Source organism: Lampetra planeri, chromosome 10 (genome assembly GCF_965212315.1).
Source record: "Lampetra planeri chromosome 10, kcLamPlan1.2.h2, whole genome shotgun sequence".
Taxonomy (NCBI): domain Eukaryota; kingdom Metazoa; phylum Chordata; class Hyperoartia; order Petromyzontiformes; family Petromyzontidae; genus Lampetra; species Lampetra planeri.
In genome coordinates, this window is record NC_136116.1 from 14,657,065 (window position 1) to 14,683,471 (window position 26,407).

The following is a 26,407-nucleotide window of genomic DNA, read 5'->3' on the forward strand; positions in this document are numbered from 1 at the left end:
TTCTTTCAAAGAGTTATCAAATGTCTCCAATAAGCACACGGATAACGTTTTGGAAAAAATGCACTATTCGTAGAAACTTTACAAGCACGCATCTCGCCACGCTTCTTGGCAAAGATTTTCATTCATGACACTGTTTCTGAACAATGTCACGTAACCATACCGGTAATAATAATGATGATAAAATACAACTTGTAGAACGCACACAATTTCACGGACATAAATGGCCGTAACTCTTCAGGCACGGAAAAAGAATCAGAGAGCGCCTGGTTGTAACAACGCGAGCGTGAAACTGCGTCGATGTTTTGAAGATACTAAGTAGTGACCACTCGGCCATTCTGCCACCCAAATAACCTCACCATGTTTTTTTTGTCTGGCACAGACATTAGTGGAATTCTCAACGTCTTGCCCACGTAGGACATCCTTCAAGGGCCAAACAGATGAACAAGTGCTGCCCAGTCAGTCCACCTCATCTGAACTGAGCCTTTGATGTTCCAAAAATATAATTTGAAAGGTTTTGGGGATAAAAATAGGGCACTTGATTGTTTGGGGGTATTCCTCATGCGTATGACAGAGTACAACATTCATGGACCAATAACGAAATGTGTTCACATACCACCAGATTTTTTTTGCAACGATTGTTTATTAAATTATGTATTTTAAAATATACACAACATAATTGTTTATTTCTATTTATTTTACTTTCCATTACTCTCGCACAACAATGTTCCATTATTGCATTTCTTTTCATTGCATTGCATTCGCCATTAACCCACAAAGCTTAATTCATTGAAAATAAAACCTTGAGTTCACATAAAGATGGCATTATTGAAAACTTGTGATTAAAAGGTACTCTTAAAATAATCCAGTATATAACTGCTTTGGCATTTAAGTACATTCTAATTCGAGTGCTTAGCTGTAAGAAATAAACGCATGTGTGTTTTTCTAACAATTCCCCCTAAACAGGAGATGGTTGCTAGACCCAGGCATATCTGTAGATTGAATGCATTACACATTGGCTCTGTATAACAATAATCTTTGAATGCTTGTAACAACTATCAAAGTAAACTCCCAAGGCAAAAGAAGCACTGAACTGGTGCATACGTGTACCAATTAGGTCGCGATGTTAAACAAGGTGCATGTAATTATGCTGATGGACAAAGTGATCGTCAATTCTTCTTGCTTTCCATTACATCAGATATTTCAATTGTCAAGAGAAACATTCAAATTTCTGAATCTGCATCCCAGAGCTACAAACTGTAGCTGAGACTATGTCACACATCTTGTCATTAGGCTCGCAGTATAATTTTACTTCATTAAGAAACATTTCCAGAGTGATACAATTCAATGACTGAAAGCCACTTCTACAACATATATAATTATTGTTCGAGGCTAAAGTGTACTTCATTATTTGGCAAAGCAATTTAATATATCTGCAGCATGAAGTGCTATTTTATAGCGTTTATGCATTATCTGTATAGCCTTATGTACAGTACAATCACTGACTAGCTAATACCTTAATTGATTAATACACATTTGCAATTTCTAAAAAAAACAATAAACAATAAAAACAAATTTAAAAACGATCTTTGAGGTAAATACAATCCACAAAAATGTTAAATTACAAATAGTGTGCATAGTTAATAACTTCCTTTCGATTTTAGAAACAATATCCCAGTTGATAACATTTAAAACGTCACTGTTTTAGAAGTGGGGGTCTCGAAGTGATGCCAAATGCAAGGAAATCATTAGGCTCTGAAGCACTTGGCCCAGGCGTGGGACGGCTGTTGTGTGTGCGTGGTGGTGGTGGTGGTGGCGGTGGTGGTGGTGGTGGTGGCGGCACGGCGACGCTTCCTACACGGTCGGCACAGGCGGACGAGCGTCTGCGTTGCTGGATTCCTCCTCCATATCAATCTGCTGCCGGGCAAAGTTGATGAACACCTGCCACATGCCAGAGAGAGAGAGCGAGGAGAGGGAGCCAGCATGAGCACTCGGCGAAGGGTAACAGCAGGTGGCAGATTAAGTACCTAAGAAGCCCTGTGCTGGCCAATGATTGTAGAGAACGGGGCAAAGCCAGATTGACAAATGCAGTAAATTGTGAGCACGAAATGCAGGAAATGCGAACCCCCATGCATAATTCATAATGCCCTATAACATATGTGCATGTTTTATGAACAGCCTTTAGCAGACCGCATACCGATAGAGCTAAAAGAATGGCCATTATTTGTTTGTCACAAAGGCATTTAGGCATTTGTGTCACAGTTAAATGCCTCATTAAGGGTTTTCATTAGAACACAACTGCTCCATTGTTGGTACATCTGTTTGCAACCTGCTACGCTGCGGCTATACGATGTTGTTGTCCAGGCCTTTCTCATTCATTTTGAGTCGATGGGTTCAATCTTGTTAGGCGTGGGTATTTACGTAGCAGCCTCGAGCCTGTGTGTGTCTCTCCCATTCATTCTATGGGTGAAAGAGTAAAAGGCTATTTTCTATACTTGGGCCCTCAGGCACAATGCAGCAGCAGCAGCAGCAGTAAAGAATTGTCTACGCTCTACTGATGAACGCTAATGAGGTGGAGACCATTAAAGATCCGTACGTGATTTGATTTGAGATGCACAAGCTGGCGGGTGTACAGGCGATGTGCAAAATTGTGTACACTTTCTATAGGGTAAGCAAATGCTCTGTAGATGTCACGGTCTGCGCACGCTTTGTGTGGCTTCACGCCAGTTGCATTAATCATGTTCTTAGCATTGTCTGGCAAGGTTCAACATTCATGCAGGCAATGCTTTGCAAGCAAATAAGCGACTTTCAATGAGTAACTGTTTAAAGAGAAAGTCATCAAAATCAGATTTTATGACAAAGGCAGACTGAGACACGGCTTATAATTCCAGCGATTGCTGCCGTGGTGCAACGGTTCGCCGGTCCGGTTCAGAGGTCACCGGTTGGGTTCGACCTCTCGGCGCTGCAGTTTCTCACGCAATGGGGAGAGTTTCTTCAACTCGCGGCCGCCTTGTCCACCCGGCACTAAAAGTGGGTTCACTGCAGCGAGTCAATCAGCAGGTCACGTGTGTGGTGGTGGTGGGGCAAAGTGTGGGTACTCCCACCTCTCCCAAGACGTCTGGTCACTGTGAAAGAGTAGGCCAAATACACTGCTTTTTGTGTTTATTTTGCTGTACTTCTGCACCTTTGATTACCAGTTGGCTACGTACGGTGCAAAAGAACTTCAACATACGTACATACAAATACCCCCTAGAGGAGCTCTCTAGAACTCCCTTCAGAGGTGACCACACGCAGTGGCATGAACAAGTGATTTCAAGGATGCACCTTGACCTCTGAATCTGTTGTGTCATATTACCTGGTCCAGTGTTGTCTGGCTGATGGAGTAATGCTGGATACTCAGAGATTCCTTCTCTTTCTCCAAGGCAATGAAAATTTCAGAGAGTTTTGCTGCATTGCTAGGAACTTGGAACTCCAGTTGGCTGATGTGCTGTTCCTAAAAAGTCAAATGTCACAATGCACAGCGATAAACCACATACCAGCTTAAAATAACATAGCATAATCTGCTAGATAGCACTACAAAACAGCAACTTTATAGCTTAGCTTGTGTTGCTGCTGTATGAAATCAGAAGTGAAATTTAAAGTGTGATAATGGTTCATCTGTGGACCTTTAGAATTCACACACTCGCTAAGTAGGATTACATTCTGTTCCAGTATTCTATTCAAGTATTCTATTCCTGCCGCTTAATGCGAGTATCATTTTTTTTTTACAAAATTAATGCCGTCAAGTATAATGAGATCTTGTCGATTATTTGTGTACACTACATCCCACTTTCTGCACACTAACTATGAAAGTGGTGTAAACATTTGCAATTTGGATGCATAAACCCACAATGCTGTGTGTGTACACATAGGGAGTAAAGCAGTGGGTTTTATTCACTTCGCGCATCGAGAATAATACTGTCATTGCATTGCACCCGTGAGAAATGAAAGCAACACATCACTTAAAATCGCACTCAATCAACAGAAAATATATCGATTTGTTAATTTGATTTTGAGGTTGTAAATAACCTTACAAGTAAATGGGAAAAATAAATACAAACATTACAATTGTATTTAATTTTAAGGTTGGAAGTTCAAATTCGGGTTGGGCATCAAATGTGGCCCATCTATCTTGATGGAATGAAGACCACTTATTGACAAGTTGCTTCTGGACCAGGATATACATTTAGCAATTGTAACCTTAGTTTCCACCTGGCCTTTCGGTGCCTGAAGGCACACTGTAGAATGGTAGATATCCACATCATGGTGATATCGCTTTGATGGTTTCATAAACTTAAGCTTCCTTCGCTACAAAGCAGCTTAAAGTAGATAATTAAAAACTGTATCTATTAATGGCAGCATTTTTCATTGATGCCGGTTTATTTATATTACACAATTTAGATTTCATAAGTTGGTAATACATTATTCAAGGACCACCTCCGAAGTGTCATCGTATAACCGTGACAAGTGTAATACACAATATGGTGAGTATTATTATTACACATTATGCCCAATCACATGAAACCAGTGTTGGAGATTCATATATATCAGCAGTATATGCTGTATGTATGTGTATTTTTATACAGTTAAGTTCTGGAGATAAACTGATCATGAAGTGAGAATCAACCATATCAGCAGCTTTCGTCTGCCCAAGTATCCGAACAATATTTGTACTTGTATCTCGTGCATCAATGTAAGGGATGTTGCCGTGATGCAATGATTAGTACACTGGCCACTAATTCGGTCTCCTGGCACTGCAGTTGAAATAACGGGTAAGTTTTTGTTGTTATGAATTTATTTAGATTTCTTTCAGCAGGTTTCTTAAATCTACCCACGTCTTGTCCACGCCACAGTATAAATGGGTAACACCACAGTTATTAGACCATCAGGTAGCATGTCATGGGCTAAAGTGTGGGAACTCCCCCACCTCTATCAAGACGTCTTGGCCAGTGTGGATGAGAAGGCTAGAAATTATCTCGATAAGGGGCTCTCCAGAACTTCCTATAATATAGGGCCTTTTTCCAACAGTAGTCTGGGAAGGTTAGTCCATGGCTGCACCTTTATATATTTTTATCAAGGTAGAATTATTCTTAAATCTTCTCTAAAGTGCATAGATTCCCTTTAAGCATATTGAACTATGAGAATAGGTTTGCCCATTTTTTCTGGCAACAAAACAGGTGTTAAGATTTTATAACATCAAACTGAAACCTTTTACAATACTTGTGGTCAGAATGCAAACAAAAAACATACTCTGATAATATATGTGTAATAACAGCCATAGAGGGTTCACGTGAGGATTGGCTTGCCGGTCCTGCTTGTAGCCAATAAGGGTTGAGATAGGGAGCATGGCCCAGGCGTGATCACGGCATGTCATCAGGAGTGATTGGCCTAGCCATTCGGGGCCCCAGCTAATGGGGAGCCGGATGAGAGGCGTGGTCCCGGGATTGACAGGGAACCATCGAGAATGGTCGAAGCTGTCCATGAACGATTGGCTGGGGGGACCACGTGACGAAGGGATTAAGAGAGAGTGAGAGGGAACGATCGAGAGCAGACTGGAAACCGACAAGAGCAGGGTCACGCGTGGACGGGGGCTCTGGGTGCCACGTGCGCGGTGGGGACTTAGTGCGAAGTCTGTCCTCTCTCCGTTGTCTGCCAGCAACGGAGAGTGAGTGAGTAAAGTGTATTGTGGAGTGGAAATAAAAAGGACTGATTCCGAAGCCGTCTCAAGAAGGATTATTACATATGCATTGTCTTTGAAACTGATTGGTCCACACCAGACAGCTTTCTTTTGAGCCTGTTATTAAAACGGTGTTAGATCAGAGGACGCCACAAGGCATATTGAACTAGTTTTGTATATACACATTTTTTATCCAAGTTGTATTGTAACACTCGGCATCATTCTGGCGATATCCAGCCCTCTGCTTGATTTAATGGCTGGAGCTTTTAGCAAAGCTGGTAATGGCTTGGTGCAATGCCTCATACCTTTAAGTAGGCGCCAGGGAAGTGAGATGTGATGAACTCTGTAACTTCTGTGACTTTGGAATTACCGCTGCTCAACCGCAGCTTGATCATATGCCCATTGCCAAACCTGTTGCATGTAAACAGACAGAAACAGATGATGCAGGTCACTGTGCCAGATAAGTGTGTACACCATGGGGAGTGGCCGCCAGCTGGTAGGCACACTCCGAGCAGTAGGAACCCAGTCACCTGGGTTCGGTTTCCAGACATGGATGGATCGTGTCACTGGAAATTAGTACATCGTGTGGTGCGTGTAACACTTTGCATTAGCAAAGCACCTCTTTGTGTGCAACGGTGTTGTATTATTTCTCACCATTAATATTTCATCATTCCTTCCTAATCCTATCCTGATAGCGTTGGCAGTGTCATTTCATGAGATTAAGACTCCATTTAGATCTCTCGCAGAGCAGATTTTTCAAAACTGCTTCTGAGATCCCTGACAGTGATATATCTCTGATCACAAGCGCAGTGTAAGGAAACACTTTCCTGCCCACCCTACTAGAGATTAATCCAGCCATGCTGCTCCTAACAAGGAGCTCGCTAACAGCACTTGCTACGCTACACAGCACAGACAAAGTATATTGGCATATCGGTTAGTTTTGCAGTCACAGTGTGAGGTTTCATGCGTATGAGCACATCAGGCTTACAACTTGATAGCAAGAAGATGACCACATAAATAAAAACCACAGCTAATTCGCCAATTGACATCGCAATTATTCACATTATGTTAGATGTTCGTGCTGATTTATAAACTTAATTTTGGGAAGCTGTAACAGTTTGCTGTGAAAGTGTATAGTGACGTCCTTCTTTATGACTACGTCGCTAGGAATACCCATTAAAAATACAAATAATTTTTAGCAACAATCAATGTATTAATGCCACGTGATTCAATTGACACACGTGACAATGCTACATTAGAGGAATTGAATATCTGAACAATCATTCATAGTCAGTTCATGTCAGGGAAGGCCCGTTGAGCCAATAAGCAATTTTTCAATGGTGAGAACTTATGATTTACTACAATTGTCCTCATTATTATTTCGACATCTACATGTTTTGCCTTTATTTGTTGTTTCTGTGCTCATGCAAAGGAAACTGGCTACACGGGATGACTCGTGTAACAAATCAAATGAATGTAAATTCGCGTATTAATATTTGTATTCCATGAAGCAGTGGTTTCATGTGGGGGACTGTACCGGTTCTTGAGATGCTGCAAAGTGCCCAAGCACTTGAACTGTCCATTCACCATGATGGCCAGCTTGTCACAAAGGGCCTCACACTCTTCCATGCTGCGTACACAAACACACGCCGCACACACACAACGGCAGTGTCACACGGGCAGCCCATGGGCTATTTGGTCCCAGAGGGAGCCACTTATTGGACCCCCAAGCAATACCTGAAAACATTATTATTGTTTTATATTTTTATTATTTTATTATTTCCCTTCTACGTGACTTTACCGAAAGAACCAAGAATATAACATTATTATTATTTCATGGCCCAAAGCATTATTCTAGAGCTCTGCCATGGCTGGCCATGGTGTTCTGTCGTGGCAGCTTGTCTTAGAAGAAATGAGCACCACTTGTGTTATAAGGGTAGCCAGTGCCTAACATGCTTTTTTTGTCAATCACCGGCACCAATGTATACACTCACTCCTGGTCTACGTTGGTTTAATTCGGATAAAATACACTTTAGGTGTATAATTTTAAGTATTAGCCAACCATTTGTGTACTCGTTTGACCGTGATTAACTCGTATTGCCAGTGTTTCAGGGAGGTGGTTGTAGTATGGTGGTTAGCAGACCGTGCTATGAACCGGCCAACCAAAGTTGAATTCCTTGGCACGGCTAACACGAGCGATGTGTAATATTTTAATTAGGGCCCTTCAACAACCTGCGCTGACCATTGTGGTGAAGTATGGTCAGACAGCCTCCATGATTGACATGTTATGTGGAAACCTTAATTCAACATTGGATTCAAGAATCTGCCACATATGAAAGAACACGTCTCCCTCCATCACACTACATCAGGTTGGATCGTCATATTACGAATCTGGATTTGCACCAGTAAACAATGATCTGAAAGACAATCCACTAATCAATAGCATGCATCGCTGCCCATATGAATATTAATTATCATGGGGAAATGAAAAATGTTTATTTGCCAAAATGAGCTTTGGGCACTACATCCCTCTCGATACAGGTTTTAACCAGAGGTGGATATTTCACATTCCTATGGTCAGTGCCACTATCTCAATGGACAAGCACTGTTGAAGTGGTATATATTTTGTTATTCCTGGATTGTTAGCTGGCTCAATTGAGAACAAATCACGATTCTATCTCATAACTACTCTATTCTGACTCAAATGTCAGGCCGAAGCACCACCTCACTGATACGATTGATAATAACAATGTAATGTGCTTATGGTAAAGATAATATTACACGTTCAACACGATCAACACCATTCCCTTTGATGGTACAGTCAAGGAATATTATCAAATCAGTGCACCATATCCTAATTGTGGGCTACATTGGTGCCACTGTAATGGCCGAATTATGATCCCATCTTGCAATTTCATTACGATGGCGCTCGAATTGCTCTCCGCGGCTAAACGGCCACTTTGCCGATTTGGGAGGAATTCCTGTGGACAGAACCATCGGCAGGCAATGTGAGGGATGTTGCCACCGTCCGTACCTGTGTGAGGTGAGAACAACAGAGCAGCCCTGGCGGACCTCCCTTGTGATAGTCTTCCAGAGGTAGCGCTTGGATTTGGGGTCCATTCCAGAGCTGGGCTCATCCTGTGAACATAGTAAAGCCCCATTTGTTGGACCACAGCAATGACGACGGTAAGGTCCTGGAAAAAATGTCCCTTCATGCAAAGAAAATTTTGTCCTGGTAATTGTAAACGTAAGCTTTGGACATTGTCAAAAGGTTAAATACTGCACCACCAGGCTCTCATGGCAAATGGATATTCTGAATACACAATCCGCAAAGCCATCACCCACACCGTGAGGAAGGAGCCATCTGAAGGTCCAATCAAAACCATCACCTCACCTTACATAGCAGGGATAACCAAAAATATTTCCAAAATCTTGAACAAACACAAGATCCAGGTCCGATTTAACACAGTGCACAAAATTCGTGACCTGATCCCATCTGTGAAGGACAAGATTCCTGACATGCAATATCCCGGCGTCTACAAACTAAGCTGTATCTGCGGCAGCAGTTAAATTGGGGAAACCAAACGACATGTCTCGGACCGTGTTCGTGAACATGAGGCAAATCTGAAACACGGCAGGGCCAATACTTCTGCCGTGGCTGATCATTACTTTAATGCGGCTGGCTCACACGAAATTGATTTTTCTAAGACGATGGTACTTTGCAAGCCGACTGGCTATCAACAAAGATTCGTTCATGAAGCCATCCATATATACAGACACAGACACAATTTCCACCGAGACGACGGTTTTAAACTCAGCAATCACTTTTGGTCATGACTTGATTTGTGTTTACTTGTCAACCTCTACCGTCAGCAGTGTGGATGGGTATAGCGAGGTGCAATGCCCCCCCCCATCTCTGTGATTAAACAACACAAACACCACAAGCCTATAATTATAAAGTGACCAAAAAGGACAAAAAAGTACGTTTGACCTGTCAACTGATATAAATTCCACATTTATATGGCGGAGGCCAGGATCTCCATTGGATGACTCCTGTTAACCTCACACAGAGTAGTACTCAATTTATTGAGCTCAGATGCCCAAACTGTATTTTGAAATTGCAACCTTTAAAACTGCGAGACAAACGTTTTATCCACAGCACTATGCAGCCAGATATCTCTGCCCAAGGTGGAGCACTCTACCAATTAATCCAGTCATCTGAAATTAACATTATTGTAACATGCATTCGGAATAATTTGGTCACCCAAATGAGCCTCCGCACCTTGGCATGGATAGCGAGTCCCGCACTCACGTCAGAAGCAATAACGTCCAGCTATTTTATTTCAGCATGGCATATTTTAAGCCACGTTGACTTGGGATAAACCTCCCCAGGTACTTGGTCCGATTGAAACTGTAAAAAATAAATGTTGTACCCTTAGGGGTTAGCCTGAATTGAACCCATGAGATAGGATCCAAGCGCAATGCATCAAAGCAGCACTCCCATCGCACTGGGTTTGTACAAAATATCTGTGCTATACACCATACTACTTTACAGTAATATACTACTATACTTTAGCTGGAATGTAGCATGTTTATGGTAGAGTGGTTTATTTATGAATTTTGATTGAAAATCCTAAATATCTTCACTCTGTCATTCTTCAAGCTGCATACCAATTTTGAACAAACATTTACATTGCTAAAGGACATTTGCAGATGATACATTATTAATGTTTGAGACAGAGGGATATGCCAATGCACGTGAATGTTTCTCAATAAAACATATCAAAACTATACAGTTGCAATGATATGAATATTAAATCCAAGCAACATTACTATTTTCCTTGCTCCTTGAGTTTGTCCTCAATACTTTAATATGTACAGGGCCATGGTAGACACACACACAATATATCTTACTAGCCTTTTGCCCATCCAAGGACGTGTGTATTTCAGTAATTCTGAAACTTGCAAGCAAAAAGCAGACCGCGACGTGATATTCATTCATCAACTCGTGTGCAATTTGTAAGGGCGTGGTGGCACAGACTTATTTCATTTAACAGTTATAATCCCTTGTTCATCATGATGTCCTTTTTACTTCGATGTCTCAATAGCGTTACGGAGACCACGTGACGTGAGGGTTCTGCCTTTGTAGTGAAGGTTGTAAGTTGACGCTGAGTAGGGGGGAGGAGGCGCCTCCCCCCCCCCATGTGGAGTGACGTCCCCGCTAATTATTAATGGAGGGGGTGTCCATTTGGAAGATGTCACCTCTTCACAATTATTAATGTGGGAGGCTATTCGATGTGGAGTGACGTCACCTGTTTATGAGTAATAATGAGGGGGGCTGGCCGACTTGGAGTGACGTCACGCGCGGGACACACAAACATTCTTGTCTCATTGTAGTAGTACATATACACACAGGTCTGTGTGTAAACCCTGTTTTTAAATGAGACCAAAAATAACATCTGTGCGGAAAATCCCTTGACCTCTTGTTGTTCTTGCGATTTGTGTGTATTATGTAAGTTATGCTGCTGGATGAGCTCAGAACAATTTAAAATAAAACCTTTCCACTTGTGGCCAGCCCTTTCCTCCCTAAAACTCTCTATTTTTCATTTTTACTGACACAAATTGCTCATCTCTCTCTCTCTCTCCGAGGAACATCAATCTTGGAATATTTGTTGACCAAAGGGTTGAATGTTGTTTCCCAATTGGGAATTTTCAAGACCCCATTATTTGCTTTCATAAAGGACTTGAAACATTCTGCCACCATGTGGGTACTTGAAGCGAGCGTGCGAGTGTGTCCAATGTCACCGAGTCACCGTTTTATATTCAAAGGCAGCCGTCCTTGTGCTCAGCATCATAGCGGCTCACACTGCAGCACCGTGCAAGTCACCGGTTATCGTTTGACGGTGGAAAACAAAACGTCCCATTAAGGCCAATGAAAATGCTCCATCACTAATGTTCTACCTCCTGCATTTATATGACTAAGATGAAATATGTTAGCAACAAACTAATGGACCCTTGCAGGATTTGATGGGACACCGTGGAATGGTGTGCTAAACACCTTTCAAGTCGCTTTGTTTTTATACTTTACAAATATAAAATAGGTAATAATGGAGACTTACAAGGATACTGCAAAATAGCTTGATCGTGCTTGAAGATACTTCTGGATATTAAAAATGTTTGATAACTAGAATCATAAATCCCACCAAAGGCAATGGGCTATAAAATCAAGAATGCAATCCAAGCAATACCACACACAATGATAAACTAATTCAATTCAAGTCGTTTTCGATGCTGTTCTGGACATAAACATGTTTTATGTGAACATGGGGAATGTTGGAGGTGGTTGGATAATGTTGCTGTAATATCTAATGTAACATTTTTACTTGGTTTGAAGGTAAATGCTTGTATTCAGCCCCGAATAAGCAATATTGTTTATAATAAGCCGCAGGCACTATTATGGAAAAGACTGAAACATAGGTTCAGTAAAATATCCATAACAGATTGTAGAAAAAGCATCTATCACCTTTGCAAAAAAAATACAAAGGACTGAGAACTGTTCAGACACTGCCTACATCAAAAGAACATTTCTGTGAAATATCAAAACTCCAGCAATGGAAATTAAAGTGAATCCTTCAGGTATTGCATGAAAAGGAAACTCAACAATCACGCGAACTCTTCACAGCACGCACAGCGTTAACACTGTTTATCTAGTATGACAAGTAATTCAGCCGTGCATGCTAATTTACACTAAATTTCTTGTTTGTTCTGTATCAGAAATGGCTGCATAATAAGCAAGCGCATGGGACAAATGGCAAAGGAAATATCAAATGTATGTTGTATGTCGAACTTCTGTCACACCGTACGTAGCCAACCGTGCTCATCGGAAGTATGGTTGCTAAAGTATAGAATAGGTGACGTTTTTGTGAATAGGCCTTCTAGTACATTATTAGAGAGGCCAGACAGATGGACTGGATAATGCGAGTTGGAGACTGCCCCATTGGGGGCCTGATGAAAATTACATTATTTTGAATGTTTCCGGATGAACAGGTTTTACATTTGCATATGCATAGTTACACTCATAGTCGCTTTTAAGCAACAGACAAATATGAGTGTTTGTTGTTATTTTTGCTTGAGCATCACTGCCAACACAGTATCACGAAATAACAGAAAGCAGCACAGTGAGAAGCATAATGTGTGTAACTCTAAAATATAACGTGAACACACACAGATTAAACCAGGATACATCACAGACATTTCCACTCACGATCACAAATATAAAAGAACACGGGAAAAATATCAATCACAATAATAACAATTTATGGACAAAATAATAGTAGTGATAGAGAGGGAATACATATAGACACCAAGTGACTGAAGGAGGAGGATAACGCATTACGCGTCGTAGTGAGATAGATAGGAAGCATCATAACATGGGAGGCACTATCATTGCCAAGGACAGACATTCATCGAATCGGGCATGAGCAATGATATTGAAGATAATAGTGATAGCACATTTAGCCACAAATATAAATAACCGAAAGCTTATGATGTGATGATGGTAGCAATCTATTTCTTCAGTTCGGATATTTGTGCACGTATGTTACAAGATCACACAGCTGAAAAGTGAAATGCCACTCGCAATACGATCTTGGTCAACCGTGGGTTTCCTGCCACATGTGGAATTTTCACAATTGGCTCACGGCGGTATGTGGCCGGTGTTTTCATGGGGAACTACTTTGACTTTCCAATGTGTATATATGTCTTGAAACAAAGTACGTGTGTGCACATGATATCATACAACCACATCTGAGATCCATTCATATGCCCTTTGTATCCACAATTTAGGGGGCGTACTTTCTCACATCCCCTGCTACTACAAAGGAACGTTCATTCTACAGCATTTCCCATGACGTGGTTTTTAGCCAAATTAAGTGAACAACCAAATTAGATGTTTTTTTTCTGCACGGTCGGTGGTGACAATGCTGAAACTATTAACGCTTTACACTTGAAAGCCAGGTTGTGTCATGGGTGGCTGCCTCGATTTGCCCCTGAACTGTCCAGCCATCTCATTATGATTTTATATGATGAAGCTGCTGATGATGATGATGATGGGGATACTCATTCCACACGATGTGGTGCATGGCGGTTACCAGCAGCAGCAGCTGGGGCTTCCCGATGAGCGCCAGCGCAGTGGAGAGCTTCCTCTTGGTGCCACCGCTGTAGGTTTTCACCAGCTTATCGACATGCAGACTCAGGTGCAGCCGCGTCACCAGCTCCTGTGACACCTGTACACCACAAGCCCCATCACTGATCTGGCTTCACCGCAATTGTTACCTTAAATGCAGTAAAACTCCCGGCTCTTTGGTTCTTTCGGTAAAGTCACGTAGAAAGAAAGTAAATTAAATTATGATAGAATACGACGTTCTGATTGCAACACAAGCAACCATCATTAGGTACGAATGAATGAGAAAAAAACATGTGTTTGATACTTGGCCATGGCCAAGACAACAGGAAATGGTGTCTGCACCCGGCCCAGGTCTCTTCTTGGTTGACTCAATGTTAATGAAGTAGCCGATGCAGTTTGTTAACATCAGAAAGATAGAAGCAAGGCAGACGGTCATGTGCCGCAAGCAACACCAACTTCTTGTGCACCACTGTTGGCCTTCATGGATGCTCGCAAACAGCACTTTCCCCAAAAACCTGTGTAGCCCATGCAATATATATTTGTCTTTGAGTGCATGTACACATGTATATATGCACGCGTGTTTTGTAATAGATAATTACTGTAAATAGTTCGGTCTAATATTTAATGTCTAGGGAATTGAATGGTGTCTCTCGTCACTCTGCATGTGTATCTGTAAAATGTATGTATGTTGTATTTATGTACAGTAGATCATCGATTTTCCGGCGGCTTCGAGGGGAAGGGGATGCTGGATTTTCAAAAACGCCGAATAATCACGAAATAATTATTTTCAATAGCTCATATTTGCCCATTCTTGCATAAGATGATATTTTTAGGTGTTTTCAATTAGTTTACTATGTGAAATTGGCATAGAAAAACATACCAATAGACACGAATAAATATCCTAGTGTAAACAGATACTGTATTTACTGTACTGCACTTACCAACTGTGCTAATCGGAGGTGCGGGAAAAAAGTGTGCACGCTCACCTGCTCGATGTGATGCGAGGGGATTCCGCGGATCCGCGCGTAGCAGTACAGGTGCTCCCAGCCCGTGAGAAGGTCATCCAGAGCGTCGAACTGTGGGCAGTATCCGATCAGCGTGCCCGTCCTCCGCGCCTTATCCATTTTCAGAAAGGCGCTGTGAGGTGGACAAATTGTCAGTGAGCGCGGTAATTCGTCCCGACTTTAATCAAGCGTCATTCAGCAAGTCACAGATTCGCACCATTCGTATAGAGCAGGGGTGGCCAACCTGTCACAGACCGAGAGCCAAAAAGTACCCCATGAGTTCTGCAAAGAGCCAAGTGATTATATATATGTGTATATATATGTGTGTATATATGTGTATATATATCGACAGTTTTCAGCACAGCATGGGAGACATTCATTATTCATTGCTGCTACTGTGACAGTACGTTCTACGTTCTACCCCTTCGATAGAACCCCGCGTGGCGGACTGAAGAGCCAAATGCGGCTCGGGAGATGCCGCTTGGCCACCGCTGGTCTCGAGAAAGTCTGTCACGAAGGCATTATGTTTCACGCACACAGACTGCGTTAGCTTGACAGTAAGGGGGCGATGTTGCTGTACGTAACCCCGAATGAGTTTGGGCAACTCTGGTGACAAAACCCTTTGATTAAGCATGGATTTTTTTAACGTGATTGTATCGAGGGTGATTCTGATTCATGACAGTTCAGTAAAAACATTTGGAAATGCTTTTTTCTTGGGCTTTGAAGCTTCATAAAGTCAACGTTCGTAAAAGAAAAAATATCACTTCAGTCTGTTAAAATCCAATAGAACATTTACCACTGAGACTAAAAATGTATTTTACTTATGAGAATTACAAGCAAAGGCTAAATTATAAACAAAGATAAATAGAACTAAAAACTTAAGCCAAGCACAGCACTCACGTGCAAACACAAAATGAAGCCTAAATACCACAGCGGGGGATGCCCATTTGTTCTCACTGTTCTAGAAGATAAAGGTGCAGCCCTGCAATTGCTTTCTCACGCCACTGCTGGCAGGACGGCCTCTGCTAGAGGGATATCTCGAGAGCGCTGTCAAGAGAGCTCCCTCTTCCAGATGGTATTTGTCCTACTCTTCCATGCTGGCCAAATCTCATGGCAGAGGTCAGAGTACTCACACTTTCCCCCACCACAGGTGACCTGCCAACTGTACCCACTGATTCTGTTGGGAAGATAGAGGTCACACTGGGGGTGCTGGGGAAGGGGAGTTAATTAAGGAAATAATCTCGCACCATTGTTTCAACTGCCGTGCCGGGAAATGGAATTGAGCCAACAGGCTCTGGATTGCAATTCCAGCGTGCTAACCATTACACGGTGGCCGTGAGGCGCTTACCCATTCTGTGTCCGTATGATGGCATCTCCACCCGACGGTTGGATGTCCCCTGTCAACATCTTGAACGTCGTCGTCTTTCCAGCTCCATTAACTCCGAGCAGCCCAAAGCACTGCAAAAAAGCACAATGTCCTTTCAGCCTCGGAAAATGAGCCAAGAAAACCTATTCAGTAATGGGCTTCTGCAATGAGTACCTGTAATGTGTTGGCTCTGGTCAAGAAACCCATCACAAACACACAGCACGTGTAAAAAATATATCAAAGTAGTAAATAAATAATAGCATTTTATTATCTCACCTGTCCTAAGGAGAGACTACTGCCCTTTACAATATAAGTATCAGATAAACAAAATAACAATCTTTCTAAATTACAAATTATAATAATTTTAAGTGATTTGTAAATCGACTGCTGTATGAAGGCCTCCACACACTGTAGTAATCATTGGGATTTTTTCTAATATACTTCACCATGTGGGTCATTGCGTGTTGGTGAAAGGGCGGGCAGCATTATAAAAAAAAATTGTGTTTACCCACCAGGGCCTCACTGCATCTCTACAGAAGGATATTGCTCTGTGCATGTTTGGCTGGTGACTCACCGTGTATGGGAGTACACCGGAGTGCCAGTAAAAACACGTTTACATGTGACAGCAGAAAACTGAAAACGCTACACAAACAGATCAGAAACATACTTGCTGTACGTCCTCCTGGAGTTATTATCCTGCTCGTGGCTTTTGGCTGTCTCAAGCCTACACAGCAAGGCTGCTGAAATACCCGCCTGTGCCACCACTCCGTAGAAACACTGTGCCAGTATCAGACCGGTGATGACGCCAATTGTAAGAATAAGTGGTGTAGCTATAGAGGGTTCAGGCACTGCAACTGCACCAGGCCCACAGGATGGATGAGGTCCAGGCACCAGGTTACGGAGAGAGGAGAAATTGGCATATGGGCAGCAGAATGCATTTCTCTTTAGAGCCCCTCAATTGGCCACCAGCACCACTACCATGCGTGCCCCCTATTGGGCCGGGACCAACAACAACAGCAGCCGCCATTCGCCACTAAGTGGCGGTGAGGTCATCACGGCGCCTGTGCCAGGCCAGGTGCACTTTGAGTCAACGTGAAGTGTGGAAGGCTCGCTGCTGGCAGGAGGCTAAAGGCACAGATCCAGGTGCTCTGTGCCAACTTGCTGCATTTTAGCCGCCCGGCTGGCACCGCCATCACCGCCATCACCGGAGCCGCACCCCCTCCCCCGCTGCCCCCACCTGGTTGGGAGAGACGCCCAGGTGCAGGCCGTCGACGGCCGTGAAGCTGCGGCTCAGCAGGCGGTAGCGCTTGCGCAGCCCCACGAGCTGCAGCGCGTCGTCGGGGGTGGCCGCGTCCTCCACGCGGCTGCGCTCCGCCTGCACGTCCGTGTCCAGCTCGGGCTGCCCGGGCTCCACCGCCTGGCGCTGCCACCGCCGCCTTAAGAAGTCAAATTTTTTATTGTTATTCCATTTGACAGGATCAATACGAGGGTTGCCACCTGGCGTAGTTTTCCCAGGATCGTCCTCGATTTGAGGGAGCCATCCTTCACATCTGTAAGTCTTCCAAGGATGTTAAAAGTCCCGGTTTATGTACCTCCGAGGTAGCAACCATCACCAACAACAAACATTACATGAACGTCATACACCGCATCCTACGATGGTACATTTTTTATATTGTATACAAAACAGATTTGCCTTGGAAAGCTTCGCTATTTGGTTAAGGCCCGTAAATCCTGAATTCCAATGTTTGGCCAATTTCATGAGGAAATTGGACTGCAGAGTGAACAACCGCGACCATGATGGAGCAACACTTCACGCTACGCGTGGGTTAAAGAATCCACTGCTGTTCCATCATTCACTAGCCATGTCACATCCCCTCCCTGGGCCGCCCTTCAAAAAGAGGCTTATTTTTGGGGGTCATCTGCATAAAAGAACTTAAGTGAAACGTTTAACTTAGCTCATATTTAAATTCGTGTCAATTAAAGTGGTTGATGCAACTGGGCGCTGGTCTCAACGGACTCTGCTGGGCATTGGCCAGTGTAATGGGTCAACAATTTTCTACAATGGGCCCACAACGGTGTTTTATCTGCACAATTCCACGTGGGAGACATGCCACCTCCGAATGATTCAAGTTTAAGGGAGTGATACAAGTTTCAGGGAGTGATTCAAGTTTCAGGGAGTGATACATTATATTAGAGTCGATCACAAACATGAGTCTCGCTTCATACAGAATGCCAAGCCAGGAAGGTGAGACGACTGGTCACAAATGCAGGTAGGAGTACGGTTCCAGATGCCATCAAACGTAGAAGCCAGACATTTGTTATCTATCCATGCGTGTGGAATAATTATATATTTTACTCTTGGTTAAATATAGCACAGTAAACGGACCTTAACTTACCTGTTTTTACATCTGATAATGCAGTGCAAGAACAGAAAGAGAAGTGGTATGACATTTAATTGTGATCACGAGTTGCTCGGCAGTGTTTGGTCAATGTTAGTTTAGTTGAGATTACATCCACACTCATTATAGTTTTCCATATTTAAACTCCATTATCTCAAGTGGTATGGTGTTATTCCGGAAGTTTCAAAAAAATTGTTTTTATATATGACCAACAATACAGAGTCTATTCTTAAAAAAGTAAACGTGTAATTAAAAGTGTTAGATGCCTAACATCAACTGTGCATGGTCACATGATCAGACACAAGCTTAAATGTGACAGCAAAGCGAAACGTGCCATCATTTCCAAACAAAAAATAACATTCATTGCAGATATACCACATTTACCGGACAAATAAATGTGGCATATGAAAAGGCGATACTGAATGTTCACTGTCGGGAGGCAGACGTGGTGGGTGGGGGGGTGATGGTTTTGGTGATTTATGAGACTGGAACGTAAAGGTGAACACACATCGGAAATCCAACGCCTGTGAACAGTGGGTGGGGTGTTTTCACAGAGTGTATTAGTGACAATTTAACTGTTTATTTGCAGCTGTGGTAGAGGTAATGGCCCTGCAGTGCACGTGTTTCTGCATACTCATGCGTATCTGTATACGGGGTATAGGTCTACACACATCACACGAGGTGCTTTAGAGCACAACAATGCAGAAAATTGCGTGGTGTACAAATGACCTGTGCATATAAAGTAATATGCATGCATACCCACACACACACACGTGTGTGGGTAGATGGATAGATAGACAAACTCACACATGCAAAAATAAGCAATGACAGCATATAATTGACCATATTTATCCACTTATAATTTTGCAAAGAAATGCATGTGCAGATAGAAATTCAGGATTGAGCAAACATAGACTACGATTCACAAATGTGTTTCAGCCCACTACTGGCAAAAGGCCTCCCCACACCCCATTGCGTATGGGGGTTTTTGACCATACTTCACCACGTTGGTCAGTGTAGGATGGTGAAAGGGGGGAGCGAGGCCAAGAACCAGTTGAGATATCGCTCGCCATTGATGTTAGCCATGGCTGGAGGTCAAACTCAGGTAACCGGCTTCATGACGCGGTGCGCTAACAACTGCGCTTCCTCTCACGTGTTTTGCGCACTCCGCTTCCCGGGAGTTGCGCGTTGTGCCACCAATCCACACACTGCAGAGGGAACTCTCAACACCGCTCTGTTCAAAACGTTATCCAACTGTTGGCCGCAATCTGGTCTCATTTTATGCAAGGCTTATTCATGAGACCACGGCGCGCCACCCAACATTGCTCATGACGCGAATGAGATCGAGGGTGACGACAGATGAGTGGCCACGGCTCATCGAGGGCATTTTGCTACTGCTGCTTCGTGCACCCCACATTCGTCACGGGGTCACTGAAACTCAGTTCCACCGCATGACGCCCAAATGCATTTGTGCCGTGGTTGTGGTATTGACACGAGGGGTGGACGAAGAACGGCCGTGATTTGAGTGATAAGGGAGGAGAAAACCGGTAAGCATCGAAGTGGCTGACTGCAGAGAGGATAACATTCATAGCTTGAGTCCCACTGTTACCTTACGGTCTTAGCTTTTACTTTATACAAGAGGTGTATGCAAAGCTCAGTGTAATACTTAATTAATCATAAATATGATAATTGGTTCTTTACCCTTCTATCTGGCAACAAAACTGACACCCTTTTACAAGAAGTCATGTCTGCATAGACCGCAATAGCTGCAGTCATAATACAAACAAAAGACATAACTCTGATAATGTGCACTGTCCTTGAAGTTGATTGGTCCACACCCGAGACAGCTTTCCTTAGAGCCTTGTCTCACATGGGTTGGACCAGATGACGCCAGAAGGCGCACAACCCAAAGACAATGCACCATCAGAGCATGAGAGCTCAAGGCAAGCATCTACACCGTGGGAACCTCATTTGCCAGTAAAAATATGATAATTGTTTTTTTACCCTTCTATCTGGCAACAAAACTGACACCTTTTTACAAGGAGTCATGTTTGCATAGACCGCAATACCTGCAGTCATAATACAAACAAAAGACATAACTCTGATAATGTGCACTGTCCTTGAAGTTGATTGGTCCACACCCGAGACAGCTTTCCTTAGAGCCTAGTCTCACATGGGTTGGACCAGATGACGCCAAAAGGCGCACAACCCAAAGACAATGCACCATCAGAGCATGAGAGCTCGGGGCAAGCATCTACACCATGGGAACCTCATTTGCCAGTAAAAATATGATAATTGGTTGTTTACCCTTCTATCTGGCAACAAAACTGACACCCTTTTACAAGGAGTCATGTCTGCATAGACCGCAATACCTGCAGTCATAATACAAACAAAAGAACATAACTCTGATAATGTGCACCGTCCTTGAAGTTGATTGGTCCACACCCGAGACAGCTTTCCTTAGAGCCTAGTCTCACATGGGTTGGACCAGACGACGCCAAAAGGCACACAACCCAAAGACAATGTATTATGACTGCAGGTATTGCGGTCTATGCAGACATGACTCCTTGTAAAAGGGTGTCAGTTTTGTTGCCAGATAGAAGGGTAAAGAACCAATTATCATATTTTTACTGGCAAATGAGGTTCCCATGGTGTAATCATAAATACTTGTGATCAATGAGCCCAAAACAATAGAATTACTTCATTGTGCTAAACTACACACATTACATATAGTAACAATCCCCTCATTAATATTTTTAGTTGGTGTGCCACCCAGGTTATATGCATGTGGAATACAATAAAATTGGTAGATTATAGTCAGTGGATGCACAAGTGTGACGAGGAACACAAACCTGAGTTTCCAGATGAGTTCATCTGTGAGCACCAGCCGGAGAGTGAAGCAAACAAGGCCATTAACTGCCAGGGCCACGAAGGGCCAGCCGGTAATGTCCATGGCAAACGATGAACTTTCCTGCGGGTCTGACCCCAGCAATGTCATGATGTCTTCCATGAGCCTCTGCTTTGAGAGGGACACTAGCCCCCAGCCCAGGCAGAACTGGGGGAAGACGAGGAAAAGCCATCGCATGACATTGTAGGCGTTGTAGAGGCTCTGTTGGGTGGGATAAGAGAGCAACACACACACACACACAAACTTAGTATTGTATCGAGAAAATACAAGGATCCCCCCCCGTATAGCCTTAACAGATTGCTGAAAGCTCACTCACCTATTTAGCTCTTCTTCAAAAAGCGACCTCACCACAAATGAGAGCTCAAAGAAGTGGCTTATCATGTGACAATTTACAGCAGCCAAATACTCTAAACTAATTTTTCTAAATGTGGAGGGGAAAAACCTGAGGACCCAGAAAAAAAAATCTACGCGACCATGGGGATAACGTATCAACTCCAAATATACAGGCATCAGGGTCGGGATTGAACCACCACTGACCTCCTGTGTTCTAGACGAGGTAGTTAACATCTCACCACCATGGCGCCTCATGAAGGCCGGCACTGCACGCGAGGGGGCCGGTGGCCAGCACCGCATGCCCAGTGCCTTCGTCTCCCAAGTGGCGATATTTACACAACACACCAGGTACTCATTTGAGGTTGAGTCGATCTAAGGGAGGCCAAGGTCCGGTTCAAATAATCATCACTGGCGTTGGCGTGAGCGAGACTCGAACTCGGGTCGCCAGGTTTGTAGTGCAGCGCGTGAACCGCTACATTACCGCTCCCCACATTATATAGAGCACAATCGCATAAACAAACAACGGTATGCTATGTACATGCAGATTGTTAGCTCTTGCCAGATATATAAAGCATGTATATTTGAAAGAAAAAAACAACTCGGAGATTAAGCTAAGAATATGAATTCCTGCAGTCACGAAAGCTTTAAGTCAAGATCTAAGAGTTAGTGTTAAGTCATATCGGCAACCATATTGGTGTCCCTTTAATAATGAGTGTGGTGTGTTTTGATATACTGCGGTTATGCCAGGGTGAAATATAGCATTAAGCCGACGGAGGTATAAATAGTAGGAAATAAAAATGTAAACTTAAATGCGTTATTAAAGTTAAGTCGCTCCAACGTTTGTTTCTATGCGTGGCCCAGAGCCAGTGTTGGAGATTCCACATTCCTACGGCAAATTATTATTCGATATTTTGTGTACAAATATTCTATTCCATAACATAGATAATGAGCCTGTCACAAACCCCATTGAGTCACTGAAGATAAGAAATGAGGTTTTGTGTATTCTAAGCGGCACTTCATGACTGCATGACACACGAGATTTTGGCAAAAGGGGGTTTAGTGCAATATTTGTTGTCCTTATGGTAATATTCAAATTAAACGTTCGTAATCATTTATAACAGATGCTCTCTTCCAATAGAACACAGAACTCTATATGTCTCCAGCAAACACAACCACTGTTGTACTTGCTGTGCAGAATAGTTCATTGGTTTTTAACTTGACGTAACATTTGTAATTTAACTTAGCCTTTACAACACACATTTATAGCTTATTATAATAACGTAGTGATGGTGTCAATATGTTTTGCCAAAGAGCACATTGCATAGCCTGCTCACTACAGTACAATAGTCTCAGAGCTGGTCACACATTACGATTCTTGAAGGTTATCCCGATATTCCCTGTGAAAATGATTACAATGACAGTTGATAACGTTGGAAATACCATAAATGTGATAGTGCTGAAATTGGTCACAACAATAACTGTGGAATATAATGATGGAAATTATGGGTGGCTAGTACTAATACATCAAATGCCTTCTTTTATTAACGAGAACCCACGTTCAAGCTTCGAGTTTATTTTGTTTAACCAGGTAAGAACCCAAAAAACTAGACCAGTCTCATATTCAACAGCGACGTGGGCTGTCAGCAAAATGATGCAAGAAACAAAAATAAAATTAAGTTCAGCAACGATACACAATGTACACTTGCAAGACATTCCTGGGATTATAAAAAGGTAAAGTTATGTTTTCACATTGCTAGACTAAAATAGCAAACATGTCGAGAAGTAATCAAGATAAATATGACGACAAAATGAATTGTTGTTATGCCGATAATAGTCAAATGAATCCAAGTGGCGCTGTGGCAGAGCACTTGGTTCCTGTTATGGGGGTAGATTCAGCCCTTTATCCCTCTGAAGTGAACGAAAACAATTACTAACACATTCAACCGTGGTTCTAAAGTTAAACTGGCTCCCACTATAACAACGTGGAATTTCCACCTGTGGCTCAGCACCAGTGGAGATACACATTTCCTAATTGTTTATTTGAGATTGAAGCCACTTGGGATTGTGCTTTAACACGGCGTTTACTTTGGCGATAATGACCTGGGGCCATGTTGCAAGATGCTGCGAGCACTCGAACACGAAATCGCGAAATGAAACAAACGGCAGGAAAAACTCACCTCTGAGTCAGAATTCAAGTAGAGGAAGTTCACGAGGAAGGTGGAGATGATTGTGGTGACGCCCAAAATGATGTTGATGGAGATGTAGGTGACGAAGGCCATCTCCTCCTCAGAGAAGATGCCGGAGAGTAGGTACATCCACGGGAGGGACGCGAAGCTGCTCACGCCGACACAACGGAGCCGACGCCGGAGGGTTCACGCTTTACACATCACGCGGCTTGTACAAACAACTACGAATCCACCGCAGCCAAGGTGTAAACTGTGTATGAATTGAACTTTGTGGAAGGAGATTAGACGTGCATCCGATGAGGTTCCCAGACAGTTTTGAATCATACAGGAAAGGGACAGCATTCGCAGTGATGAACAAACATAATGAAAACAAAAAATAACTGAAGACTCAAGAAGGGCCATTGTCCATACACTGCTGGTCGATTGCATGCCTGTGTTTCTATGACATAAGGCAGTGTTCATGGTGAATGGTGGTGAGCTCTAACATGGATCAGCTACTGGTAGCCACATTGGTTTTCCACCAGCTGAAACCCTGTCCCAAGGAACTGAGGAGCCACAGCCATAGCTGGCCGTTTGGACACGAAGCTCCGACTTCAGTGGGGCCAGGACAACGTGGCGCTGTCACGTCACCGTCTTCACATCGATTGCGAGGGACGCAAGCTACGAGCATTGCACAGAATTTCCATGTGTTCAGAACTAAATTTCATTTAATTGGCAGACACTAAAATAAAGGCCGGAATTAATCCATCTCATATCAACAAATGGGGGTGATATTTGTAAAAAAAAATGTCTTTCAAGATTGATGGTATGAGAGTATTGCTGTTTTATGCAATCAGTTTGGGAGGCATTCCATGGAATTTGCAAGGCACGGGAGAATGAAGAAGTGTTCACTTTCCAGTCAACATTCTTGAAACATTTCAACTTTTATGCCCTTACCCGAAGAGAATGAGTAGGAGAGAGACGGCTCCCAGGTTGCTGTTGTCCGTGTAGGCAGGAAGATGGAAGGCTGCTATCACTGCGATGCACAGGCCCGTGGTCACTGAGTAGCTCAGCTGTCAGCACAGAGACAAACCCGGGGTAAATCTCACATCTCGATCTGTTATTAATTATGTAAGTGTTAATCTTAATTTAATTACGCAAGTGTTGATCGTAATTTAGATCATTTGGCTGCTATAAATGGCTACGTGATGGGCCACTTCGTTGAGCCAGCTCCGCACTACGGCCTCCGCAGGCACCAGACCACCTCCACAGAGACGCGCATATTGCGAGCAAAGCGACACACGCCGGGTCTGGGATCGCAGGCCCCGAGTGACGAGTACTCGAGACCCGTTTAAGCGAGTTGAGGAGGCGACTTGGTTTACGCACGCACCATGTCGTAAGCGAAGTTGACGGCCCAGTAGAAGGTCGGGGATACACCGGAAATCTGCTGCAGGCGCTTGGAGCCCGTGATGCGCTCGCGCACGACGGCCGTGGCGAAGCTGCCCGTGATGATGGAGAAGCCCAGCAGGATGCAGATGGCCACACCCGTGTCGCCCAGGTTCTGCAGACTGAAGGGACGCGATCGCAACCGTTAGAGTGTGGCTCGTGACCTTCCATTGCCCAAAGTCAAACGACCTCAGTCACCGATTCACGAACGTTCACTTTCATCCCATTTTTGGTGTTCAGTTTGACCAGACCCTGTCCTTCGAGGCACGTGTGTCTAGGGGTGGTTAGAACTTCATTATTCCACCTTAGAAATATTGCCCAGCTGTGTTGATTGCTGCCACCTAATGACTTAAGAGAGACTGATCCATGCTTTTGTGTTCACTCGACTTGACAATGGAACGCACTACTGTTCGGGATTCCTTAAACTCATCTCATCTGGTCGCCTTGTGTAAATTGTGGAAACTCCACAGTTTTATGGCCGGGACCATTATAACCAAAGGAATCACTCCTTTGGATTTCCCACAAATCTTATCGCTTGTTTTTTTTAAGTATTATTTTCACAACTATGCCATTTTATAGATATGCCTGTCAAGACAAAAATAGGTGGACTTGACATTGGTGACACAATCATCTCGTACAGGATTTGCCATTTTTCATTCTTAGAACGTAGGTGCCTGCTTAAAATTAGACTTGGCCCAAACAGGCGTTATGGAAAGTCGAATGTGTGGTGTGTGTTTCTCGCATGTGACTTTTTTTTTTTGCAAATGGGCAACTTACATCATATCCTGACTGAGTTGTTGGCCCGCATATGGTTTGCTGTTCACAGATATCCCTTCAACAAGAAACATGCCATGTTAGCTTTCTAGCCACTCTCAGTTGACAATTGTA

General features: G+C 43.3%; 1 protein-coding gene across 1 annotated transcript in view; it reads right to left on the reverse strand.

Moving 5' to 3' along the window:
- Positions 1-620: 620 nt before the first annotated feature.
- Positions 621-26,407, reverse strand: part of LOC144721071 (uncharacterized) — a 120,288-nt gene continuing 94,501 nt past the window's right edge. Inside the window, exons 52-65 of the mRNA XM_078598405.1 lie at positions 26,297-26,351; positions 25,464-25,641; positions 25,031-25,146; positions 24,086-24,242; positions 21,520-21,776; positions 17,506-17,704; positions 16,251-16,360; positions 14,885-15,035; positions 13,864-13,998; positions 8,748-8,851; positions 7,251-7,343; positions 6,019-6,124; positions 3,353-3,490; positions 621-1,938 (exon numbers count right to left, since the gene is read on the reverse strand). Coding sequence (XP_078454531.1) covers positions 1,852-1,938; positions 3,353-3,490; positions 6,019-6,124; positions 7,251-7,343; positions 8,748-8,851; positions 13,864-13,998; positions 14,885-15,035; positions 16,251-16,360; positions 17,506-17,704; positions 21,520-21,776; positions 24,086-24,242; positions 25,031-25,146; positions 25,464-25,641; positions 26,297-26,351 — 1,886 coding nt within the window. The 3' untranslated portion in view covers positions 621-1,851. The remainder of the gene's footprint in view (positions 1,939-3,352; positions 3,491-6,018; positions 6,125-7,250; positions 7,344-8,747; positions 8,852-13,863; positions 13,999-14,884; positions 15,036-16,250; positions 16,361-17,505; positions 17,705-21,519; positions 21,777-24,085; positions 24,243-25,030; positions 25,147-25,463; positions 25,642-26,296; positions 26,352-26,407) is intronic.